At 42.7% G+C, this 27,963-nt stretch overlaps 1 protein-coding gene across 2 annotated transcripts in view; it reads right to left on the reverse strand.

Annotated features, from left to right (window-relative positions):
- The window catches only part of LOC141956246 (SAM and SH3 domain-containing protein 1-like), a 572,685-nt gene that overhangs the window by 103,820 nt on the left and 440,902 nt on the right, over nt 1-27,963 (reverse strand). The window contains exon 1 of one of the 2 annotated variants that reach the window (XM_074896589.1): nt 22,307-22,439. The exons of the other annotated variant lie outside the window; for it this stretch is intronic. Coding sequence (XP_074752690.1) covers nt 22,307-22,402 — 96 coding nt within the window. The 5' untranslated portion in view covers nt 22,403-22,439. Of the gene's footprint in view, nt 1-22,306; nt 22,440-27,963 lie in introns of those variants that run through there. 2 annotated transcript variants of the gene reach the window in all.

Raw genomic sequence — 27,963 nt, forward strand, 5'->3', positions numbered from 1 at the left:
CATTTTATTAGAGCAATATGAAATCTGTCTATTTACTTTATCAGTCTATCTACTCTCTCAGTTCTGGAAACCATTAATAAACCTGCTCAGAAAGAGGTATGACTTGTGAAGGTAAAGTCACAGCTCTGAAACTGAGTGATATACTCAAACCCAAACATATCCTGTGAACTTCAGCTCAGCTGAGAGCCGGGTGGAGCAGAGGTGAGGATTGCAGTATGCTCCAGCACTGCTCCATGCCCTTTCTCACACTTTCTCACACCTCCTCAGGTCCACAGTCATGGACTGCTGACAGGAGAGCAAGGGTGCTGCAAAATGGATCAAAGCTAAACAAGTGTGCATTTTTCACTTATGCTGGAGTGCAGTTCACTGTTGTTTTTTTAAAGGTGGTCTCTACAAGGTTGAAGGCTTGTGACTGTCCCTAGAGCAAAATTAGCTTGATTGCAGCACCCCAATTAAAGCCTGCAGAACATGGGTGGCCCCACCGCCTGCGAGCACGTGGCTGCGAAGAAAGGCCTATTCACAAGTGACCCAGTCCGCCAGTGCCGCAACGTCCAGAGAAGTCAAGCTGCAGGCACCAGCCTGCCCGACTGACAGAAGGGATTGTTGTCAATGCTCGGGACTCACATCAGGGGCTACACTCCAAATACAGCTCATGCCAGCAATCTGGGGAGGACTAGTCCTGCGTGAAAGCAAGCTTAACGTCCAAAAAAATATGAAGGAACGGAAGAATCACAAGATCTTACAGACAAAAATTGATAACAGACATACACTCACTGCAACCCTGCCATACACTTTTGCTGGGTTACCAGACCGATGGCAGCTAGCTTTACAAGTTTGCCACTCCACAAAAGCAGCATGCAACCTCCTAACTACATAAGGACAGCTTTGGGGTTTGAAATCTCTAGCTTCAAAAAATGAGAACAAAAATACAAACACCTGCATTGGCATCTCAGCTTGCCAGGAAGTTGTAGTGGAAGATGCTGATTGAATAATTTGTCTCTGTGGCAAAGAGTTTCTTTTATGAGTTTGTGTGCGAGTATCCAGAAAGCATTACTTTTGTCAAAAGAAACACAGATAGACAAATCAACCCAAGCCAAAGAGAGCAAGTATTTCACATCCCACAGCATCCTCACATGTTACAGGTGAGGAAATAAAGTCGTAACTTAACACAGGATTGTATATCTGATTTATATTGCCTCAAATGTTATCCCTACATATAGTTATCTCCATTCTCTTCCTTTATTATTCAAGCACTATTAAAAACATGGCAAAACTAAAAGGAAAAAGATGCTTCATTTTTCTGCTGCACTGATAATGGCCAGGGAGACTTACTTTAGATATCATCAAACCGCAAGTACAACTAATCAGAAGATGAATTTTGAACTATGGCATTTTGTCTGTCTATTCATTAAACTGACCCCCCTACTTCTCCAAACAGTTCTAAACTGTCTCACACAAAATCACCACCAGCGTGCTTTGTCTTTCTATTTTGTGTTCAAGTTGCATAAAATATTCATATGCAAAACATTAGCTCCAGCTTGAGAAGTCATTCATTCCCTTACAAAGAGTCAAAGGAATTGTCTGAAATGTTTTTTAAAAATCCCTAGCATTATTAATATGGAACAACAAAAGCATTCATAATTAATTTTTAACATTTTAAAAATATTTCACTCTGGTGCATAAAGAATAAGAGTCAATATTAATTTTCATAATTTCCTTTTACTTTCTTGCTTTCATATAGAAGCCAAAACCTAGAGGATTTCTAAGATAATAGAAAAAAGTCTAAATCCATCTGTTTGTTCATTCCTCTTGTTCCTTATTAATAGCCCTACTCTGTGAGCTTGATTCCAATACTAATACAACAAGGTCTAAACAAACACGGGCTGCCATTTTAGTTTCATAGGTAGGAACAAGCATACAGCTATTTGATACCAAAAATAATAAGCCAATGCAATTTATAATAAGCCTTCAGTTATGTGCCACTATGTCCTATTTTGACATAGACTGGTCCCATATTTGAAACAGCTTATGTGAGTAATGAAAAAAAGACATAGTTTTCAAGGTTGTTTTTACTGATGTACCTGTAATTCAGTAGTCACAGATGTGCTCTTAACTGCTTCAGGTCAGTAACATTTTTAAAGCCAACACCTCTTAATAAACTCTTTCTCATTTTGTTACAAAGTTAACAGTTAAGCAAAGCCTAACTACAAAGACTGCTTTGCACCCGTTCTGTTTATTGCCATACAAACTGCAATGTTCCAGCTATATAATCCCACAGATCTTCCCTGGTGGAAAAAATTCTTAAGCAACACAAATATTGAGCAGAAATACCATTCCTGAAATGCTTTAATTTATTCGTAAAAAGTTATGACATGTTTCTCCTAAGACTTCACTAGTGCCCAAGACCTTTCCATAAGATACTTCGATAGCCAGGAAAGTAAACAACCCACTAGTTTTAAAGCGTTCAACGTAAAATGAAGATTTAATAAAATATTCTAATGAAACCAGAAGTTATCTCACATTTCTATTTTTGATTGTCAAATTATGTTCCTAAATTGCCATCTTATAATTTATTCATGCAACATTTTCTGGCATCATAAAACACAGAGTAAATGATGAATTGCCCTGGAATTCTCAGAGAATTAGTTCTGATATGCATGTGAATACCAAAGGAATCCTTCGGGATTCCTGTTAATGAAGTGACTACAAAGAAAAGTTGGAGTGATTTGACACTTATTATAAAGTTAGGATTTATCGGTCACTGCACATCAGTTAGTTTAGTGCACTGGCAGAATCCTTTGTATTTGACATCTGAAAGTGTAAAAAGAGAAAAATGTTTTGTCAGGGAACTCTACTGGCAATAATATTAAGTAAAAATACATTGATATTTCAATAATAGTAATAAAATAAAACCACAATTAGCTAAGGAAGAATAATGGACTTCGCAAAGAAATGCACACATTCAACGAACCTAAGTACTAGGCACTGGCACAGCATACATACTTGCTGAATAAACTTCCATGAAGAGTAAGAGTTTTAGAAAAAGCTAACAAAAATACAACTACTTGAGTTTGTAGCTTTCTATCTCAGATTATGAAAAAACGCACATTTCTGCATATTTTCCTCCTATTCCAGCAGATGTTAGGAACGTCAGGAAAGAGGTCTTGATTATCAGATATAAGTGCTCACTCTCCAAGCCACTAAGTGAAATTTATGTAACTGCATGAATCTCAAAAATGTAAAAAAGTTGTGCGCGCTACAAGCTCGTTTGGTTAGCAAGACAGATGGGTCTCCATCTGCACATGGCAATGCAGATTACAGCATACAATGCAACTTGGGTAGTTCCTAACTTAAAAACCACTTCAGCCATGGCCATAGCACATGCATAAACTGGGAGGTTAGGAACAGGTCAGATACTGGGAGGAAAAAACCAACCAAACAAACAAATCTGACTTTTTCCTATTAAAGTATAAGTGTATGTGGAAGGGGCACAGACGAAGGGAAGATGTTCTTTCACAACACTTTGCAATCATGCCCTGGCAAAGGCACGGTTTTGACCTTCACAGCTTGAGATGAGAAAAATCCATTTCCGTGCCTGAAACACGGGACTACTGTGTGGAGAGTCACTGTAAACATTAGCAGCTTATTTCTGGCAGTTCAATCTTAACAGGGACGCCTACCAAAAATTTGTGGAACACAACCCTGCATTTCAATAATACCTTTGGTTTGGATAGCTGTAAGAAGTACGCAAATGAAAGCCAGAACGTGGGCCAGAGCAAACAGGCTTCTTTGAGGAGGGAAGAGGGACCATGAAGTGGTGAAATGAGAACATCTGCTGAAGGGAAACATGTTTGTGCCTAACAAACACACTATTTTCGCAAGACTTCATCTACACAGCACACAACCTACAAGATGTTTAAAGTTAAGCAGAACTAGCTTACCTGGAAAGCAAAAGATGCTCAGATTTTCTTGGGACAATTCTGAGTAAGATACCAGTTCTTTTTAAGATATTTTTCCTAATGCAGGCTCATAGAATCTCAACAAACTTGTACATCTTTCCCTAGGCAACCTCAGACTGCCAGTGTACCTCCCTGCACTGCAAAATATATTAATACATGAATTCAAAACACAGGCAGTTAATCTGAGAGACACACTGTGTTTCACGTTCCTCCACAGTTCTTTCTCAGGAGGAAGATTTAAATCAGATCCAAACCTTTTCAAAACAGAAGAGTTAAACCTGCATGCACCTCTCTGGCTTGCATCTCCATTTGCTACAGTATTACAGACTTGCACAATGAGGACATGCATCTGTAGGAAAACCTGCTGAGCTTCATGATAATTGTATCTGTTACACATTTCTGACCCTCTTAGCTGTCCCTTGCTAGCAATGTATTTCTGCCAGCAATAAGGCTGGTGTTTTGCCTTCTGGCTTAGCTTCAAAATGGTTGCCATTAAAAATAAACCCAACAAGCTGCTAGAGAAACACTCCCTTCTTTTCCTAGGGCTTGGAAAGGACAATCTTCCATTCAGTAGAACTAACAATCCCACTATCCATGAAGCAACAGGTTCAAAGTCTGCCTTGACAGTCAGCGGGGTCAGAAATGTGAATGAGACAGAAGCGCAAGGCCAGGCAGTCCAGAGCTTGCCTTGATATTCAGGGGAAGGCATAAAATACTCAGTGTAGAAGTCATGACATTTTTATATTGAGAACAGCTATTTTAGAGGATGCTGAAGGGTTGTCATGGTTCCCTTGACCTCTCTATAGCTGGGCACTGTGAGAACAAAGAGAACATACAGATCAGACCAATTTAATACAAGACTTACCATTAATTTTTATGGCATCTGAGGGTTGAGTCATTAAGCTATGCGGCTTTACAGACAGTTACAAAAATAGATCTAATAAAACGGTGTCAATCTCTCTGCAGCATGGTAAAAACATTTCTAGATCCTGTACAGTAAGTAGAATGCACAATGGTACAGTTTGATATAAAAGCTTTTGCAGCAGTTATCTGAAATAACTGACGCAGCCATCAAGTTCAGAGCACTGTCACGATAGACCCAGAAACTTTATATTAAACCACAGACCTATGTAAGCTTTTTCTAATATATATGAAACCTTGTCCTATCTTTACATCAAAACAAACTCTTCCCTTTTTCAAAATTCTGCAAATAAAGCATTTCCTTCACCATCAGCACCATAATCTTTTTTCCCTCACTTTTCACTGTAAAGCCCTGAAGTCTTTGTGAAGAAGGTGTAATAAAACATCCCTGGAAAAGCATTCTGAGTGTGATTTATGCTTTTCCCTTTGTAAATGAAAATCAATTTGAAAGCACACTACTGGGATCTCTCTCCCTGGCATGCAACCAAGGAAGTCTTCTATGTAAAAAATAAAAACATATGTGTGCATGTATATATATATATATATGCATGCTAACAGAAAAGTTGTATCTATGCAAATGTGCATTCCAGCATACTTAAAAAGTAGGTATTTATCGCAAGTAGAACCAGCTCTTTCACATGCTCATTATCTTGACAGACAAGATTACATGCAAATTTTATTCATGAATAGTTCAAAGCACCCTTAATGTCCAGCTTCCCTAATAACAATATATTATCTTCTATCCTCCTTTCCCGGAGGCCATCTGCACTAACCTCATCAAAATGTAACTCAAACCACTTGTTTGCCCTGATACCTGCCAGGCCACCACGACCCACCAGGCTGGTCAGCAGTCAGGCACAGGTTATCATTGACAGCTTGTAAAGCAGAATAAGTTAACAACTCCTTAAGCCATGCAATAGCTGCACCTGACATCACCTCCCATTAGTTTTGTTTCCCTTGCTCTCACTGCCTCCTCCTTTTGCACACTGTGTCTGCTGAGACTTTTTCTCCAATTGAGTGGAAATGTGCCTCTTCATGCACACCAGCTGCAGTGGATTTCTATCCTGACACTTGAAACAGAAGCAAATGGTAAACAGAAGAATAGTAAGAATTGATAAATGAACATCTATGTAATTAAAGCACCACTAAGGAGATGGAGGTGAATTTCGTGTTTCAGAATTGGGAAGTTTAGTGTGTGTCATAGGGTGGCTTTATGTTTAAGTCTAATGAAACAGACATGCAAAAGCCAAACATCTTCAGTGGATGATGAAATAAATCTTCATCCCAGTGAGCTAGCCGTATCAACTGCAATAGCGAAGTAAGTCTCATTAAAATGCCCTTTTTTTACATTTAGTAGTAACACAGTGTAACAAAAACAAATCTGTTTTTTGGGTCTTGGGTCTACATAACTGAGGTGTGAGCAAACCATTAAAATAGGAGCCTGAAAAAAAAAAATCAAACAGAAAACATGTGAAGAAAAGAAAAAACACAACAATTTTGATATTTAAAGACAAAAATTGAGAAGACAACGGTATCTCAGGACAACTGTGTAAGCTCAGCAAGTCTGGTTTACTATACTTCCCAAGGTGTCAAAGTTACATGGTAGATTCAGAGAAAGCAAATTTTGGTCATGTTTCTGCCAAAGCTTTACTACAAAAAGCATAGTCAAAACTGGTTTCTGCTTTGTACCAATAATCACTAAGGGGCATTCCCTTATAGATGGACATATCGGTGAAACACAATGAAACAATAAAATGCACTAATCTAAGTCAATGAACCAAAAGGTACTGAGATCCTATCTAACAATGATTCTGCTGTATGAAATTCTGGTTTCATTTTCAACTGAAAAAAAAAAAGGTCAGAAACTACTGTAAAATAAGGGTTTCACTATGAACATACTCTTTGGAGTATGCTGAGAGGTATTCAAAGGGCATTTTATTTCAGGAATAGGCAATTATTTTTCTACTGTTTTTGCAAGTCTATTTGTCTGTAAGTCAACCTCCATACATGAACAATATCCAGAATATTAATACCGTCTACTAGTACACTAATGTTCTGTTCCTTTATGGGTTTTTATTCTAAACTAATCCTTTTATCCTGTAAATGAAGTATCTTAACATCATAAACCAGTAAGCAAAGCACTTACTAAACACTGGATTTGTGAATCTCTATTGCATCAATACATGACAGTAAAACCTTTATAGCACACTATACCCTACATATTTAGTGCTCAAGTTAATTCCTGCCTGAGACACAATATACACAGGTTCCTAGCAGGTATATGCATAAGGGGCATAACAATAGTATTAAATATAACTGTCACCACACTACCCAAGGCAAAAGAATTGCTTGTCTCATAAAATAATTCTTTATCCAATTTGGTGGTCCTTAAACAGTTTCTCCAAATAAAATTCATTAAATTTGTTTTGGCCTATGAAATGTTTAGGTTTCTTTCCTGACACTAAGCAGCTCTTACAACCTGTAATTTCTTTGTGGAAGAAATGGTATTTCATTCTACCTTGTGCTGGGTGCTGTATAAAAACCCCAGTGACAGCAATAAGTACCTACTCCGACCTTTGTTCCTCTCTACTCATGTATTTTTCCAAGAGTCATGGTAGTAGTGAATAACCATCTTTATCTTAAATTTTGCTATGCTTTTCACCAAGAGAGTTTGGCACGGGGAGGACATACCTTGCCTAGTAAAAGGAAATTCATTCAAAAACCCTTCTTATTCACCTTTCTCTGTTCTCTCTGCCCCTTTCCCTTGCTTCTTCAGTGTACCATTGCGCATTCCTTGCCCCTTTATTTCTGCTTCTCTGAGTTTGGTGTTTTTTCCCCCACCCTCTTTGAGAGCCAGGCTTGAGATCCTGAACGGGTCTCCTGCCTGGCCCTCCCTAAGGACTGCAGCTTCCCCTGACCCACTGAAAGCCAGTGGTACTGGCTTCAGGAATGCACCAATGAAGGAGAGCATCCTATGCCTCCCCTAATTTCTCACCAGCTCAGCAGCCGAATCTTGCATGGGACCTTCCCCCCAGCTATAACCACTGGCGAGCAGAGGAAAGAGCATAGCCCTCTCCCACTGCAGGGAAGCCTGCGCCCTAGGAAGCCCAGCGGGGATGCAGTCACCCCACGTTCCTTCTGGCTGGACAAGACTATTGCCTCATCTGCACTTAATGTGGCAAGAGCTATGGGGCAGCACTGCACCTGTATTCATGCAGGACCCACCTTAGCGATGAGCATCCCAACATTTAGAAGTGTTACTACGCTACTATGAAGTTGGGTATGACGTTAAGCACAATGACTTATTCCTACATGTGCCATTTAAGAGGCTTACTTCAAAGAGACAGGCACTCTCCTGCTATCCTTGTGAAGGTTTTGGAATGGAGGAAGGGAATCTTGAAGCATCTGCCTTCACCCCAAAATCCAGTTGTACAAAGCATGAAAAAAATACTGTTCTGCATATCAAGGCACATCAGGGTCCCTACCCTGTTTTGGGAATAGATATGGAAATCAGTTATCCTGGTTGCTGCGCCCAGCGGTACAGAGTACTGAGTGCCCCAGAGACACAGCCCTTGATTTACTGCTGCAAGCACAGAGGGCAGCCTAGGTGTCAGCTGTGGAAAATCAGAACGTTGACGTTTAAACTGCATTCTTAAAGTGCTACTCTTACTTTTTTTCTGCTAGAAATTCAGCAGCTTGCAGCCTGGAGGATACACCCAACACTTCTGCTTACCCAGAGACTAACCTAGCCTCCACTCCTACCACTTCCTGATGGGCCGTCTTTTACCGGGAAAGGAAACAACCATAATTGAGCATGGCAGCAATCCATGTTTCTCCATGTAATCTTAGGAGCAGAAGAAATGGCTTCCTGTAGCTCCTGTAAGCAAGCTGCGCCCAAGCCACCCCCCCAATGTCACCCATCCTGTCAGCCCGTGCTCTCCCCACAAACCCTTGCTTCTGCGGGGACTGGGTGCCTACCACTGGCACAGACACAGAGGGGTTCCCACTCTTGGGTGGCATTAATAAGCTAGTTCAAATAGACACCCCGCATTCATACTAATAATGTAAAACCAGAAAGACTGACTCTGCCCTGAAGCACTTGAGTGAAGCCTCAGTTTTTGACTCTAGCAGAGGTACAGCACTGTTAACACACACTCTCAACCACTGTAGGTAGCACACAGATGATCTAAACAAAGCTGCTCATGCAAAACTTCATGGTCCTGGGCACAGGTTTTTTATCACCTTAACTAAACACCTTGAGTCTCTTTGGAGAGTGTTTTATTTAGGAGCAGTAATGCAGAGTTATCAGGGGGTTTCAGTTCATTTAATTAAATTGAATACAATTACACTCCAGTGGGTCTTAAAAATGCAAGAATCTATTTAAATATTATTTAGATGCGTATCTTTTAACTACCACAGATTGCATAGGGTGTCATGTTTATATCAATTAGGGATATCAACCTAGCAATAAGAACTATCTCTTGCCAGTTTATAATCCTTTATACTCTGGGATCTTTTATTTCATTTGCTCATTTCCCTCTATCTGTGTACAGTGAGGATGGGCTTTTTGCATTCTTGTGTGCTCATACTGCTTCACTATTGCCAAAACACTTCCTAATTAGGCTAAATAGGCCTCTTACCCAAATAAAAGAGAAATATTTCTGTCTACCTACAGAGAAAATCCTACAGAGTCTGGGCTCAAATAATTGTGTGGTTGCCATATCTTCCAGGTGTTTCAAGCACATATTCCTCTGAAGGAGCAACATGCACTTTATTACTGACAGGAGCTCCCCAATAAGCAGGATGCTATGTTCTTGTTACAAGGAAGTGCTTAAGCCTGTGGGGGCTGTCAGTCTAATGGCTCTGCCCACTCATAACAGACATGAGGACATGGAATAAAGCTGACTCCGGGGAAGTTTGGATCTGACACTAGGAAAAGGTTCTTCACTAAGAGGGTGGTCAGTCACTGGAACAGGCTCCCCAGGACAGCAGTCACAACACCAAGCCTGTCAGAGTTCATGGAGTGTCTGGATGATGCTCTTAGTCATAAGGTTTAGTTTTAGGTAGTCTTGTGAGAAGTTGGATTCTATGATCCTTAGGGGTTCCTTCCAACTTGAGATATTCTGTGTCGCTTTTACTGGAGACTGAATACATTACTCAAGTGTTGCACATCAGAGGTGCACCTTGAACAGAAGCATGAAACAATTTGAAGAGCTCCACATGGCTAAACAGATAATAAAAAGCAGAAGCTGACAGAAGCCCAGTGTCAGTATAGCTCACAAAAAATTGTGTGCCTCTACAAAACCCATTAACTGGTTCTGACCGACCCAAGGCCCTGAACCACAGGTTGAAAGACAACAACTGTAAATAAGGACACTTGGACTTGGAGGGTAAGTGAAGTTCTCACTTGAGCAACTTCTCTATGCATAGCAACTTGAACATCAAAAGGAGAGTATCCCACTAACTAACCATTTGTCAAGAGAGTTGCCATGCCAAAGAAAAACATCTCACCTAGTTGTAAAAGCAACTCTAACACTGAAGGGGTTTCCTCACAGACTCTGCTTCTGAGATGAAAGAAGCGACTGCAGACTCAGGGAACACCAAATCATGAACTCAGCAAGAGCTGCAGGACAACCTATGTACCAGGATGCATCCGAAGCACCACAAAACCAGCAGGGAGCTCTCTGAGCAAAAGGAAGATGTTACACCACTTTTCACAGTATGCACATTTATCAGTTTCAAATCAAAGGAGGTATAATAAATAAGCTGCCTCACACATAAGTAATCAAGACCTGAAGGGAAACAAAGATTTTGTTCTATGACTCTCTCAAGAAGAAAGGAGAATCACATGTTTTCAGATGTGATGGCCTCTCCAAAGCTTGAGAGGTACAACCTGAAATGCAAACACTGGCTCAGAACAAGTTACATGTGAAGAGGGTGTCAGGGCATCAGACTGTCTCTAGCAAGATAGTGAATCGCACTCTCATCGTCAGCCTGTTTCAGCTAACCAGTCCTATTGCTACAAATTACCCATTCAAAGCATCTGCTGGCAATACTTGAACAACATAATGTTACATGACTCATACGCACATCAACAGTTACCCACCTATAGTCTGTATTTGTCTTTCAGCAAAACCAAAACAAGGTGCAACCAACTAGACATGAAGGCTTACTTTGCTCTCCCATATATATATATATATACACACACACACTCAGCGCTTGCAGTGAGCCCTGTCATTTCTGAACCAGGCTTAAATCTCCATTATTTACTTCCCACATGCTCCCTGCCTGTCCACGCTGTTCAGCCACCTCCTCTGGGCCTCCCCAAAGCCAGTCTGCACACTGACCTTCCCCTGCCAAGGTCCTGGTGTGTGCTCCAGCCATTTCCTGCCATGAAAGCAGCAATTCTTCCTTTCACATGATCTTCCTAAATCCCTCTTCCTAGCAGTTGCAAGTTACCCTTCTCAGCTGGGACTCTTTGCACTTTTCTAGCCACAGAAATTCTGGATACTGAGTCACTGCCCCTCCATCTCTTGTCATCCTCTGCTTCCTCTTTATATGAGAGGTATTTTCCTAAGAGAGGCATGCCTGTAGAAAAAAACCACTCAATCCTTTTTTCAAAAAAATTTTTTTTTTTTTCTAAACTGCTCAAACCCACACAGCAACAGATCGACCCAGGAAAGGCAGAAGGGCCAAAGAGCAGCTAACACACCTTTTAAACCCCCTCTCCTCTATTTTTCATGGCAGTTTACAAAATAAATAACTATCTGCAAGCATTTTGCAGTAGTTGTAATGAGGTTTGGCAAATGAAAAATGAAAATTTGTACATTCTTTTGTATTCTAAGTAAATTTGAGATGAGGATTAAAAACCACAAGTAACTTGGCAAAGATTACTTGAAGAAAATACCATTCCATCAGAGAGAAAAAGCAACATGGAGAACATCCACCTCACTCTTTTCTCTCAATTTTGGCAATGCAGAACTCAACCTCCACACTGACCAAACCCAATGAGACTCATCGTGACTAGATCTGTAACAAGGATATGCAGAAGCATCCTTTTCCCTTCTCATTTATGCATGAACACACACCATATGTGGTATGAAGCTATTCTTCATTGTCATGCCAATATTTTGATTAAGTCCTTGACCTTATGTTCTCTGTTAACTTCCTGAGTTTAGATAGCTATCATGCAAAACTTAGGTTTTACAAAGTTTATCCATCTGCATGTATATACTCACTCCTGGACACAAAATCTAAACAATACATTGTCGGATCTGGGCTGAGCAAGAAACTATATACCTCACTGAGCCAACACGTCCCAGTATCCCTTCAATACACAACAGAACACACTACCACAGTGAAGAAGAATGACACAGGATTAGACTCCGTTTCATGCCTCATTGCAAAACACTCAGAAGAAAAGTAGCCATAATTAAAGAGAAAAACAGAATTTTTAAGGGCTAACAACCATTTTGCACTACCTACAACTGAGCAGTCTCTACTGATAAAACAAGAAATAAAACAGACATTTATCCCAAACGTCTCCAAATACTGACAGGGACACATCATCACAAAATAAAACAAAAATAAAGCACCCTTCAATTTTTATTTGTACAGTGCACAGCCAGCAAGGTGGGATCTTCCACATACAAGCTGGAACACTGACAGAGAAATTTGGATAATTAAGTGGAGACACCGGGAATTTGACATTTTCCTCTATAAAGAAAACATGACCTCAGAGAAACTTTGGAGATGTATGGTATGTAAAAACAGAGAAAACCGTCCAAAGAATTTGCCATGTACAGATTCACAACACGCCCTGCCAGCAGGAAATCTGCCTTTACTCAGCCCTTTTTCTCCAGTGAAATGAAGAGACAGACCTAAGGAAACACATCCGGGGGGGTAACAGTGAGATGCCTGCTATTGCAGCCACACCAGTGCTCCAGCCACGCAGAGGGAGGTCAGTGCTTACACACCTTCAGGGTGGTACCTGGAACTACCTCTCCTGTCAACATTTTTCAAGGGATATAAGCAGCCTCCACCACAGCTTGCTCTTCCTTCCACCAAAATCAGTGGCAAATCACACGTGACCTCAGGGAAAGCAGAAGCACAAACGGCTTCTGTGGTGGAGATCCCCCACTGTGTTTGCTGTGCTGAAAGAAACCCACATTTATATGCCAGAGATACCGCACAAAGCAAATACCTGTTTTGAGCCTAATTAGTCCTTGGTCTGACATGAAGCATCATGTAAATCCAACAAAGAACAGGTCAGAAACATGGCTAGTGCCCATCAACTGCTGTATTTCTTGGTATCCCCAATGTGACAGTGGACCATGAGCTTTTGATTGTTTGCTCAACTAGAAATTTCCTCACCAGTTTTTTTCGTTTTCAAATACATTTTTATTAGTCCTTTGATAAAATGTTGCACATGGAAATCTGTTTCCCCCAACTTTTGTATAAAATGTGACATACTCCTGCAACACACTCTGAAGCATCATGTTTCTGAAGCCCAAACATACAATCATCTTGAAGATGGAAACTTGAAGACAGAAACCGACTGACATACAATATGCAGTCTGTCCCTACCTTTTCTCATTTTACAATGGTTATTTATGAATTCTAAGACGAGAAAGCCTAATAATTGAGTGGAAATCACGACCTGCAAGTTGTGGTGCATATTATGTATGAATATGAATACGCTTATGTACACAACAGGATTTTTATTTGCATCCTCACAGAGTATACATTTCAGTTTCAATGGAGAGCATTTATCGTCAGCTTTGAGAGCTACTGCACGAAGCTGGCCAACCACTGAAAGCTCCAAACCCCACAAGTATTAAAAATTATTCTGCATAACTGAAGACTACATTTAAGTTTATGTAGTGATATTGATAACTATGAAATATGTCTAACAGGGATGGTGAAAAGAGGTGAACCTCAATTTAGAAGCAGAAAGTATTGTCAATTTGCACTCCATCCTTAGAATTGCACTAGAAATTTCTGGTGTAAAAAACCCCTTTCAGCTGAGTTGGAATAGATGGAAGCTCCTGCTGGAAGACTGCAAGCACAAGATCTGAAGAGGATAAATGTATTTCAGAACTGTAGCAGATAAACAGAGATAATAAACACAGACAGAACACAAACATCCAAACATCTCCCCAGTTGTAAGTGCATAAGAAACAAGATTCTACAGCAGTGACATATCACTTCTAGAGGTACATATTACGACCAGTAAGGTATTACCCTGGCAAGCAAAATACTTTAAAAGCCTAAAATTTTTCCTGAAGTGTGTGCAATGGTATGCAATCAGCCCTAGCATGTGTTTTCACCCAAGCTCCAGCTGTGGATGTACACTCACTGAAAGAACTTTCAACAGTGCCACCGTGGTGCAATGAGCTCTCATGATAAGTGCTCTCAAATGCATTTTTTCTTCCCTCGAGTCACACTGGGGTTACGGTCAAACAGAGAGCAAGCTCTGCACAGCAGGGCTGACTCGGTGCTGGCATTGAAAGGACCAGGAGGCTCAACTGATCTGAACTTGTGAACGAATGACAAAAGTTGCTTTTGCCTTTCTTGTTGAAAACTTAGGGGCCACACACTGCTCCAGTATAAACAAACCTTGTGCCTTAGGCTCACAAAGTTTTTATGTAAACAGGGCAGAAATTACACCCTTTATCTTTTGTTCTTGTCTTCATCTTTTGTTTCTGTCATACCCATCAGCACAACACAAAGCATCTTCAGCTGCGAGACTGTTCTGAGCGTCCCACAATCATTGCTCATGTACTCTCAATTTAATATCTTAACAAGCATGGTACTGTTTTCATTACCATCTATTGACTCTCGTCATGCTCACTGCAAAGCTTTCAAAATATTGCTTTTATTATTGTATTAAATAGTTACCTAATCTCCTTTACACACACACTCCTACACACAGACAATATACTGAAGGTGAAGAACACCGAGATATCAAAGTTTAGTATGCTGTTACCAAAGAGCAAAAAGCATTGCATATCATCATAAGTACAGTGACAATAATGAAACAGAAAAGGATGTATTTATACTCCTGATAATTATATTACCATGCTTGTAAGCTTCAATGTGTGTGTTTATCCATGCACATAAGAGCAACTATTTTTTCCATCCGGAGGCCTGATCACGTAAACCAATCTCAACAGCATATCCCCATGTTCAGCAGGGCCACAGGAAAGTCAAATCAGCAAAATCTAATGTGCTTGTAGCAGAGCAGACCCACAAGAGCACTCCAACCAGATCGCACTCAAATTGGTACATGGGTATTAGGAAGCAGTTCTCCAATTTATCATATGATTCTCAAAGTGTGATTTATAAAACATTGTATTATATTCTTAAGCTTGTCCATCTAATTTTCCAGTTATACTCTGCTTAAAACTGTTTTCCAGATAGGTTACACAATCCCCACTCTCAATTTTAAACTCTTCACAGGAAACGTGCCTCAAACTAGTACGCAGCTCAACAATGCTTATCCAGGTGCCATTAAAACTTAAACCATTAAGTATCTTATCATACTAATCTTAGTTCAGATAAACACAGCACTTTACAGCTTTGTGCTTCAAAACATGGCAGTAGACAAGAAAGGTCTGCTATTACCGTAAGGCAGGAAAAATGTTCCCCTCACCTCAAGAAGATCAAAGCAGAGCTCGAGGCCCACACCTGACCCACACCACAGCTACTGTGCTGTGGTGGGGGCAGCTTCTTTTATTTTTAGAGTAGTTATTTTCCACAATGGAAATCTGTGTTGTGAACTCCTGGTTTCAAATGTGTTTCAGTGAATTGTGTTGTAATTTATTCCTGCCAGTGAGACAGTTAAGTTTCTTGACAACAATGAGAAACAAAAGCCCTTCTTACCTCTTTATCTAATCACACAACACATGTCTACATGCTTCTTTAATGGAGAATATGCTTTTATAGCAGAAACTTAATTTTTACAGACTTGCACACATTGAACCCCATTCCTCTTTTTGTTCATTTCTTCATTAAAAACCTGGAATCTAAATTCTTGCAAAGCCACCTCAGCATTCCCACAGTCACAACCACCACCTTCCTCCTCCTCCCACTGCCAATAATGGCAAGAGACAAAGCAGCATGTTCATTAATCATTGCCTGAGTCATGCAATGGCAAAGAGGAAAATTATTAGCAGCATTTTATGTTAAAACAGGTATTGTGATAAATCACTTTGCTGGGTCATTAAAAAAAAATTCTTATTCATCCTGTGTTACTGAACCTCCTGAAGTCTGAGCACAACATGTGCTCTACAACCACCGATACCATGACAATGGGGTAAGCAGAAAAGGAAAAAGCCTGTGCTGCTGCATGAAAGAAAAGCTACAACCAGAGACTCCAAATGATGGAGGGAAACCCGGGAAGGCACAGGCAGCAGGGCTGGGCGCACCAGCATCCTCTCCTCCACCATGCCACCTCTGAAGGGATAGAAGTCCTGAAGGAGCCAAGTCCAGGGCCCAAGCTGGAGCAGTTCAACCAGGGTCTGGAAGCAGAGGGAAACCCTTTCTCCCCTCTAACTCTTGCCCCAGGCACTGCCCATTTCATCTGTCCCTCGGCCCTGCACCCACGCAGCAGTGACCCCGCTCGGCCGAGTGTCCGTCCCTCCACTTGGCTCATGTGGTTTAACCTCTCTGCGCCTCTGTTTGCACAGCATCTCCTGCAATCACTGCTAATTTACATTGTTTTCTAGACAGCATCAGAATAAGTTAACTATTATCTAGTTCTGTAAAGTGTCATTTGCTCTGAGATATGCTAAAAATAAGAGTTTTTAACCTGACTACAGAAAATGGTAACCAACATCTGTAGAATAATACATTGCATTCTACATAATAAGATTTCTTTAAATGTGCATTGTCCTGCATGTGCAACACTTGCATTTTCCACACTAATTTTCACATTTTCTTTCTGTTTAGAGGCTCCATTTTTTCATATCTACAAAAGGAAGGAGTCAGCATTACAGGCAAAGTCTGGCAATCTGGTATTCCATTGCTCTTAAAAGACAAGAGAGCTTGGTCATTTGACTTTCAAAATGTGAAAAAAATGAAAAATGATATTTCCAAATATCAATTATGGAGCTGGTATTCACAGCAAAGCAGTAACACACTAGAAAGTAAAAATTTTATCACCAAGATTCAAGTTTACCATTAATTTATAGTTATTCTCTAGCAAAGAGCAGTTCATAGCAGACAAAGAACAGGTATATAAAAATCTTCCCTACTTTTTCCTCTGTAATTCAAAGGCCAGGGAAACATGGGAGTTTGCTTTCAAGAACAAATGAAGAGAGCACCAGAACCTACGCATTCCTGACTGCATATGGGCTTGCAGGGACTAAACTCTCTGATGAAGACATCTGTTTTATGTGACCTGACGTGCAAGAAAAAGCCTAGACCAAAGGTTATCTCTACGAGCTGTCTTTCTTCATAAAGGGATTAGCATTGCTAGGCATAACAGCACATGGAGACAAGAGGGAATGGAGATGCAACGGGTTAAGTTTAAAATATAAAACTGAATCCAACACCGAAACTGACAGTCAGTCACTCTGTTTTGATTTAAGATCTTCACCACAGTTTTGTAAAACAGAAAAAACAATACCTGCTAGTTTGAAAAGCAGAGACCAGGCCTTCTAGGTTTATCCTCACTGTTGCACCTAGGATATGCTTTAAAAATGCAGTCCAAAGTAAAAGTCGAAACAAAAATGTTTAGAATCAGAATATCCCACAGTGCTTTTTGAGCTAACCGTGCCACAACCATTTTGTCAACATGTCAATAAAAATCAGAAAAAAACCCAAGCATATTGTGTTTTCAAAAGCACATTCTACCTGGAACAGCTATTCAGTTGTCTGCACTTTTCCACAGAGCCATACTGAGCACCGGTGGCTTCAGCTGAAATGGCCTTTTGGTGCCAAGCAGACATCAGGGAAACTGAATTGCCCAAACAAGACACAGATAGCAATGGAGTAGAGAGATTTCCACGGGAGGTCACAGCGAACTAACGATGGCTTAAGGAAGAGCAATCCTGGGAGAAATCTGCAGCTGGTGTAAGCTGCCACAACTCCTCCTGGCAGTCCTCCGCTTGCTTTTATTGGTCAGGGATCTACTTTCCAATCTCTCCAGATATCCAGGCTCCCTGGCTTAATGTCAAACTCCTTCCCCCAAACTATGTTAGCCAGTATGTAATTACGTGTTTTCACAGCAGTATTATCAGCTAGCATCTTTCTCTCTTTCAGTTTGTTTCTTTATTACTTTGATAAGAAATTCAAATAGTCACTGAAACACAGAAAGCAAAACAGATTATGTATGTAAATATTAGGGCTCCCAGTACAAACCCAAATGAGCTTTATTGTCCTCAAAAGACTGTTCTCTTCAGCTAACAGCAGATGGTGGGAAAACACCGGCTTTCTCTTAGCATAACTGAAAAATATTACCAAAAATGAAGAATTTTCTTTTATTTCAGCTCTTATAATTTATTCAATAGTTTGGTACAAGAAACTAGCTATCACTTTGAAATAAAGAGCTGGAGAGACTTCTAATTTCATTGCATCTCTTCAAGTTCCACTGTATCTTCAGCGTTTTAGCCACTGAAGACAATCTCCTCTCACAAATAGACATTTTCTTTAGTGAAATCCCTGCTCTATCAAAACCAATCAGAGTTTTGCCAGTGATTTCATTAATGGCACAATTTGACCCAGATACCTGTTCCAGTTATGCTATGCAAGAAGTTAGAACATCCTAAAAACAGATACTGGAGTGTCTTTCCTGTACTGTTCACATCCTGTGTTTTGAAAACACATCTTTAAAAGAATAAAGTTCATGATTTTCACTTCATATTATAATTTGTTCTTGAATCTCATCACATACAAACCTTCAGACTCTTACCAACGGAGAGTTTGCAACTGCCACATCAATGTATGATTCCGTGCCAAAAATATCCCTTTTTATGGTGTCGAGTTTTGGGGATGCAGAGAATTTCTATGTTATTACTCATGATCCACCTACTGCAATCTCTCTTAATAAACTTCCAACATCCATTGTTGCTTTGAGACACTGCAAATTATAATTAACCAGTACATTCAACATGTGCTTGCTACAAACTAAGCAAAAGCTTTTAAGTATAATTATGTTATCTAGTGAGCTCCATTAACAGCACAAATAGCTTTGAGGTGCTTATACCACAGCTGCACTTATGGAATACTTCATTAGAATAAGTGCAAGAGGGAAAAGTCACATTTACTTCACAAAATCCCAGTACAGCTGCAAGTACACTCAATATTTGTCAAGTACAGAGAGAGTGTTATTATGTGACTTCAAAGTCCATAAAATATGCTGCTTACAAGCAGCACTTGCAAAGTATTTGCTTCCCCTCCGGACCTGGGATCTGCCATCACAGGTCCCTGCTAATGAGGTCCTGTTTTAAGGAACCTAACTAAACGTACACAAGCAATGAAATATATCGATCTGCTGAGTGAGAGGGGCTGAACGTGTATTTTAAGGAACTGCAGTACCAAGTATCATCTGGGTGGACTCCCATGGCCTCTCCTCCTAAACCTGCACCTAGAGGAGACGTCACCACAGCCACCACCATGCCCCACAAGGCTTCCCGCAGGGCCAGTCAGAGGAAGGCAACACCTTCCCCTCCTCCTCCCCACTGCTGTAACTCCTCAGCATGAGGGGACCAGAATCAGGCATTTCATCATTTTCATGAAGAACATCTTTTTCACCATAAGGACAGTGAAGCAGTGGAACAGGCTGCACAGAGAGGTTGTGTGGTTTCTGTCCCTGGAGGTTTTCAAGACCTGACTGGATAAAGCCCCAAGCAACCTCACCCGGCCTCACAGCTCTCCCTGCTGCAGCTCGAGGTCAGGCTAGATGCTGCCTGAGGTCCCTTCTAACCTGCATCATCCTATGATCATTGCTTAAGAATGCAATTTTCTCTCCCAGTCAATCAACAAACTTCTGATGATCACCTTCTTTCTTCATTTCATTCTAGTTTCCCCTCCCAAGATCCCGGCTCTTCTCTCCTCTTCTCCCCTGCTGCTAGTGCATTCCTTGTATAGCTTTCAAACTGTTTGTAGAGCCAACCTGGGCAGCCTACCACTGCACCAACTTCTTGGTTCATAGAGCTGTTCCCAGTGAACCACTCCAGTGTTTACCTCTGTGCTCCCTAGACATTTTAGATGATGAATTACTGTAAATCCCAGGAGTTTAAGACCCATACTCTCAATCGACAACACTAAAGAAGTCAAGTCAGATATGCAGGCCACTGTTGTGGCCTCATGGACCATGAGCAATCATCTACAGCCTTCCATTTGGGAGCCACAAACCTAGTTTACTGTTTGTCTTTCACAGCACAGGTTTGAAAGGGACAAAGCTCTACGTATCACAAAGACAAGCAGTGACAAATGCACTGGAGCTACCTCTTCCTTGCCTTCAGACAAGAACAGAGCACTAATTAAGTCTACACTCAGTTCATATTAAGATATATTTTGCAGACGCAAAGACTAGAAAGTCTTTAAAAACCCAAATCTGAAGAAAGCCGACAGCTTGCACCAAGAAGAGCTTCTCTCTTCCCTCAGGTAAGTTGTTATTTGAGACCCAACACAAGGGTATCTTTTTGTATTTCTAATTGTGTTGCAACACAAAACACTGCAGTAAGAAAAGGTAACAGGGCCAGGTGATGTTTGCAACTGATATAAACCAGCAACTTCACAGTTACAAGATGATTCCTTCCTGTAAAGCAGACCAATTCTAAAGACAAATGACTTTAGCTTAGTTTTATTAGAAGACAAAAAATAAATAGCTCTCTTTTCCCAGGAAGGAAACTAGCCTGTACAGCCAGAAGAAACCTATTCAAATTATTAGCTGTGTGAGAATCAGATCTTATTCTGCACTGAGCTCCAGCACGCTAGGCTGTTGGTTTGGCCTCCTCAAACACTCCTTCCCAGGCATCCAATAGCACTTTGCTCTTACTAAATGCAGTACTGAAACCTGCCAGACAAAAAAAAAAAAAAAAAAAAAAAAAAAAAAAAAGAGAGAAAGAGACTGTTCATAAAGTACCAACTGTGTGCTCCCTACAAACTGGCAGAACTGACTCTGCTTGCATTCTTAGATTAAAATCATTAACAGTGAGAGAGCGTACGCAGCCGGGTGCTATTAAATTGAATGCCATCTCAATAGAGAGCATCTATGAAGAAGTGAGGCAGATTTTTTTAATCTTACTTTGGATATTAACAATAAAGTCCACTCGGAAAAAAAAAAAACCTGCAGCATAAAACACTAATTAAATTCTCTGTTCAATTCTGTAAAGCTTCTGAACTAGAATCTATGGGTTTACCATTCGTTACATTCCACAGAAGTTCTCCAGAAGATGTTTCTCTTAATATTCTTTAACGTCGGTTGGTTAAACGTTAATAACAAAAATTAATACGCCTATTGGCTTGCTTTTAAAACGAATAAACAGGCACTCCGCTGTTGATTACCACATTCCTGTATCACTGGAAAACTGCCAGCTCCAGTAAGTATATAACACTAGTATTTGTTTTTTTGCTGAGTGGCAGTCCTCTGCGGTAATTATCATCTTGCACCTAAAGTAAATATTATCCTCCTGCTGCGAGTAGAAATAAAGAATTGACTCTTCCTGTACTTCTGTTTGCCATCTAGTCCGTCCTGTCGGTACGCTACGTGCCCACTAAATATAATTCCTTGAGCCCTTGTTACTGGGGCCATCTCTTTTGTTTGTAACCAGTGAATTACGAGGATTAGTCCCTCCCCAGAAGATTACCAGCCCAGAAACTCCACGGGCCGTAACCGAGCAACTCCCTTCCAAAAAACTATGGGGAGGAAATGCTCCAAACCCGGCACCCGGGAGCGCAACCGGGCAGCGCTGCTGGACGGCCCACGGCGCCCACCGGGCCCGGGGGTGGCAGCGCCCCCCACGCGCGAGGCTCCACCGAGCCCGGCGCGGGGACGCCGAAACACGTGCGTGGAATGTGAAGGCAGCAACAAACCAGCTTTTCGCCCAAATTGCACCGAATCCTCCAGCACGCCAGGAAACAATGTGCCCATTGACCGGCCTCGGCGGGCGCGTAAACAGGCGCCGGGGCTGCCTGGCCCCGGTAAACAGCCCCGCACCCGCGCCGCGCCGCCCGTCACCCTCCCCGACAGTGACAGCCCAGAAAACTTCACTCCGAAGCCGCGACGAAAGCGGTCTCTGCACAGCGCTGGGCTCTGCCCACGGAGTTGCTTTCGCGGGGACGTACGAGCCCGCGCGGCGAGGGCGCTCCCCGACGCGGGCAACGCTCCGCGGCAGGTGCCGGCGAGACGCGGCGTCCCACGGCGGGCGGCCCCGCGCCCGAAGCCGCCCCGGCTCCCGGTCCCCAGCCGCACTCACCAGGATGCCCATCACGTCGGCCCACAGCTGGGCGAACGCCTCCGACGTGCCGCTCTCCGCCGGGGCGGCGGGGCCGCCTGCCCGCTCCCCCTCCATAGCCCGGCCCGGCCGCCGGATCAGCGCCGGCTCCCCGCCGCCGGGCCGCCCCGCCCCGCCATGCCTCCCCCGCCCCGCTCCCGGCCGGCCCGCCCCGGGACACCGCCACCCCCCCTCAAACTTTGGGCCCAGCGACAGCCCGGCCGGCGGCGCGGCGGTGCCACTGCGGCGCGGCGGGGGCGCCCACCCGGCGGCGGAGCGGCGGCAAAGCCCCTCCTCCTCCTCCCCCTCCCGCCGCCGCCGACCGGCCCCGCACCCCCCGCCTGCCCGTGGGCTCGCCCGGCGCACGTGGCCGCCCGGGGCGGCAACAAAGGGCCCCAGCACCGCCCCGGCGGGGTCCCGGCCCCCGGCGGAGGGCTTGTTGCTGACCGGGCCCCCCCTCCCCGCGCCGGCGCCTCACCTGGCTGCCGGGAGCTCCGGCGGCAAAGCCAAACGGCGCTTCCTTAACACCGCGGAAAGGTCAGCTGGGCAGCGGAGCCAGCCGCCCCCGGTACCCGGCCGGCACGGGAAGAGGCGCCCAGTTAATCCAGGTTTTTAGTTTAAATACCGGGTCCGCATCGTTCTCCTGAGGAGAGATCTGTCACCCATCGCCTTGTGAAAGGCAAAGCTCTCCTCAGGAACGGACTGCCGGAACGCTGCCTCCATCCACGCCTCCTGCTCCCTGTTACTACCCCCGGCCTTAGAAGGATGTTAAATAATCACTAATGACAGAGAGCAGTAGGGATGCTCCAGCACCCCTCTAAGGAAACGGCTGAGTGCCCCTGCGCGCACACGCGAGCCCCTTGCTGGGGAAGGTACGATCAACAGCAGTGGCCAAGCCCCACTGCCCGTGGCCGGCAGGAGCGGGAGAAGTCAGCAGTGCAGGGGTGGGAGGATGACCCGAAGTCCCGCTCACCATCTCACACCTCGGCTCCCGGCTCCTCCTGGGGCCCGCAGCAAGGAAATCCTTTAGTCTTAGTGCTCATCCCTAAGCTGTGAAATGGTTAGATGCATCTTGGAAAGCTACTGTTTCCAGACGTTGCTTATTGGAAGCACCTGTCTGTGCAGGGCTGGGGGGAAGAAAGCGACAGATTTAATGGATGTGCAGCTGTCACACACTGGCTGAGCATTTTAAGAGCTCACCCCTTCGAGCAGTTAGTAGCTTCTCCAGCATCTCACCAGCGCTGCTTGCTGCTAGGTTGGATGTTATGTGTCCTGCCCCATCCAAACACAACCTAGGGCCTGGCCTAGCACCTGTGCTCCCACCTTCCCCCCCCCCCGGCTCCCTGTTTGGCCCCGGGGTGTCCCGGCACCAGGCTCCCCACAGCCAGCTCCACAGCTGACAAGGCTTGCACTGATTTTGCAGCACCAGTGCCCTGGGAGGGCTGTGGCAACAAGTGATACCATTTGCTAAGAGGGCTAAAAATAGTTCCTGGAAAAGGCATAAAGCAGAATTGGGGTGACTTGCGCTCCTCATCTTCTCTCCGTGTTTCCAATGATGCTCTTTTTTCTGTCCTCAAAGCTAGCCCCAGAAAGAAAGGCTGGTTGAAGCACTTCCTTTCTCAGCAACTGGTATGCAAAGAAAGGGACAAGACTTTTCTAAGCGCTGTGTTACTGCAGCTTTTGCTGGAGTGGTGAATAACACAGAACAGAGAAAAGGAGGTGGGGGGCACGGGTAGAAAAAGTACAAGAGAATTATGCTGAGAGAAAGTGGTAAAGGAGCCACTGATGATGTAGAAATATGCGAGTTTTTGTTGACCCTTCTTTAGGGCGTACATGTAGGATACACACTATGTAATTCATCATACTATTGACTAGTAATAAGAAATAATGAAAGGCCCAAATCAGGTATGAAATCTTTACTAATTGACTTTTAAATTTTATGCAACTATAAGCCTATGAAGTACAAGCATAAAGGTGTGCCAGTGAAGTCTCTTGGTACTCTGAGATGGCTTGCATAACTCAAAACTAGTTTAATTAGTCAGGGGTAATTTACTTAGTGACCTTCTGAAATCCACGTTGAACCAATTACAATAGTAATGCCACCTTACTTTCCAAATATCTGAACAAGGCACACTGTTGATCTCAGAATTTAAATATTCTGGGCTCCTCTTGTGCACACTGTCTTCTGTACATTGTCTTTTTTATAGTTTGGAGGCATATTAAAAAAAAAAACCAAACAACAAAACCAACTCTGCAGTACAAAGTCTAAAAACCCCTCGTTGTTCTGCCTCAGGCAGCAATAGATTAAGATCAAATAGGTGCAAGGGGAGCACTCCCACTTGCCTTGCCCCTCCCTGCCGACCGAGGTCAGTGCTCCGGTGCAACCATGACGACACTACTTACAGAAGCAGGTCCTGAATATCTGCACTTTTCAGCCTTGCAGTACAGGTAACAGAAACTAGACTATAAACTGTGGTGGTCCAAGAGCTGCTTCCTGAGCCATGATGTCATCCCTTCTGTGGAGGCAGCGACTTTCATCAGAGGGACATGACACATGGCTGTGGCAGTCTTCCCCTCAACCCTTTGACTTTATCCAAGACACAGAGCCTTTGCTTTTAAAAAAGGAAAATAAAGAAAATAAGGAAAAAAAGATCTTGCAAAATCACTTGACTCCAGGAGCAGTTGCTTTAAGAAACAAATTGACATGAGAGAAGCGCAAAAACCCGGCAGTTTACACAAGCTACCATCTTCTATGGTCTTGCAATTATAGTATCTATTCATCTTCAGACATTCACAAGATGCCTTTTTACCAAGACATTCAATGACTATGACATTTTAAAATATTCCCTACTCTCCTTCCCTCAAACAGACCTCCCTCCTTCTAGATATCACAGGGTTCCTCTCTTTTAATGATGCCAATGTCCTGCAGTAATAAATCCCAGGGGCATTTTACAAAAAAACAGCTGCAAAAAGAGTAGGGGAGTTTTAGAATAAACAGAAACTCAAATCTTACAAGGGTTTTGAAACGCACCTATGACTGCCGTATTTGGTTTGTGTTACCACTGCTACTACAGAATTACAAATTGATTGAAATTTAGCATTAGAATACAGTTTTTGTTTACATTTTTATCCGTAGTTATGTAGGTGACAAGCATCCACAAAAGACACATTCTAGAAGCATGTTGTACTGGACCTCTATAAGCTACAGGGAAGAAATAAATCTGGTCAATTTTCTGAGATTTCTGGGACATCTCACAGAACTCTGACCAGGTGCTTAACATTTGGAAATCTTGGAAAATGGTCACTGTGCACTTTACAGGGCAGCACTAGGCAGTGGGGCAGCGATTCTGATACGATTCCCCAGCGTGTCGCACGTGCAGTGTGTGGGCTCATGGCTGCTCTCACATACACTCCAGTGCACTCTGGATGGAAAGTCTCTCCATGGAGCAGCTATGAAGCTCCCAGCAGTTGTTCTCCTGCAAATCACTACACAGGAGATGGAAACGATCAACACATAAGCGGTGAATCTAGTTTTGCCCAGTTATAGCAGAGGCACTGTGCATGTGAGTGTACCCTCCTATCACACCATCAGCTACATGTGGGTGTGCAGTTAGTAAGAGTTTCCCACATCTACACACCAGGCAGGATTAACCAACTTGGAGAGCACTCTTCTGTATGCAAGAGACAGACTTTCTTCTAGAGATATACTCAGAACAGGATCCTAGTTCCAGATTAAGGTGGCCATAGAGAAGCTCAACTTTGTCCTTTCTTTACTGAGGGTTTAGGGAGATCGTCTTTATGAGGCCAAACTCTTTCTCTGTGAAAAACACAAACCTCAAACACAAAGCTCTGAATCATTAAACAATCTTTCTGTCCCAAAGTGGTGTGTATCATCTCGCCACAGTGTCACACAAAAATGACACAATGGTTTCAACAAAGCATTTAATAGTGAAAAACTGAAATATGCATCAAACTAAGCTGGAAAAGCCAATGTGTGCCATCAGAACCAGACTATCACAAATACTGGCAACCTTATAAAAGGCTTTTCCCACAAGAAATCTATACCACAAACAACCCTGAGCACTTTGATATCAGTATTAAGCTACATGCTAGAGACTGGGAGGCATCAGGTTGCCTTGGAAAGTGGATCGTGCCCCACAGTGCAATGGACACCAACCTTCTTGGGTTCCTGACAGATGACCTGAGGGAAATGGCTTCTTGCTCAGAGACCTGGCAATTAACTCTGCATGTGTGAACAAAACACATGAGGTTTCTCAACATCACTAACAACACCCTGCCCAGTCTATCAAGTGTAAATCAGAACATCAAAGCTTCAGAGAAATAAATAAGCCATTGTATGCACGGAGTGTTCAGGGGAAGGGAGAAATAAAAATTCCAGCTAGACCCTACAGGTGACCTGCAAAAGCCCTAAAATGCTTAACACAAGCAAATTACAATGCAACACACTATAAACAGTAATTGTATCTCCTTTTTGCTCTCTCCCTCTTACCCCTTGGTGGAGGTCATCAAACTGAAACATGCAGAGTTTCACGTCACAGCCTTTGACTGGAACTACATCCCTTACCTGTTGCAGGCTCCATCCCATCAACCTACCACAACCCATCTTGTAACAATTTTATCTTACTGTACTCGCTACATTTTTTGGAAAGTCCTTCTAAACCATCGTTTCTTTTAAGTCTTACCTGTTACTTCATTTTTAAAGTATTTTCCTTAAGAATTATATAAGTATGATTATTATTTCTGGTAGCAGGGTCCCTTGCAGTGGGGTTCTCTGCATCACCCATATCAGCCAAAGGAGATGGCAGCTGCTCTCCAGCAGAAAGCAGATGTGCCAGCGGCTGCTCCAGAAAGTGTCTAGTGAGGGGCAGGATGCAGATCCACACACCCAACCCATCAGCCGTTCTGCTAAACAGGCTCTTGCTCTGTCTCAGACACTCTTAGTATGTACAGACGTGAATTATAAGAGAGTGATAGATCCATCATGTGCATTTGCACATCAGATTACTATATATTGCTGAAATGATCGTGTTTCAACATCCTCTGCCAGTTAGACAACTACAGAAAATACTCCTGATTTTAAAAGTGGTGCAAACAATACTTATCCAGTGGCTTTAAAATAGACAGTATTTAGACCATGTACTCTTTGCTGTACAGTCAGAAATCATTATTTATTCTTTTAGAGTCTTAGCTGTCAGCTCCCAGTCTTATGGACAGCCTCGTGACTAGAGTATCGCATCACAGAGAGCCCAGTACACTAATATGCCCAATAAGAACCAGATGGAGTTAAGTCTGTTTAATTCTATCAGTAGAAAACAGTTAGGAACAACGAATTGCTTTATTCTGATAAAAGTCTGAACTCTCCACATTATACCTGACCTAGCATTCTCCTAGATATCAGTACTACATTAAAAAAAGATGGATCACATGCCCGGGAAAATCAGGCTACACCATGCTCGGTAGACGTACAAATACTGCTAAGCCTGGCAGGCTTCAGTTAAAATATGATGGTTGTGACTTTGCATGACAAATCGTATAAGGAAAATAAATCTAAACACAGTGAGTACCACAGCCCTTCTGGAAGGATACCTTTTGACTCATAAGGAGAAAGGAAAGGTTTG

This window comes from Athene noctua, chromosome 1 (assembly GCF_965140245.1).
Source record: "Athene noctua chromosome 1, bAthNoc1.hap1.1, whole genome shotgun sequence".
NCBI classification, from domain to species: domain Eukaryota; kingdom Metazoa; phylum Chordata; class Aves; order Strigiformes; family Strigidae; genus Athene; species Athene noctua.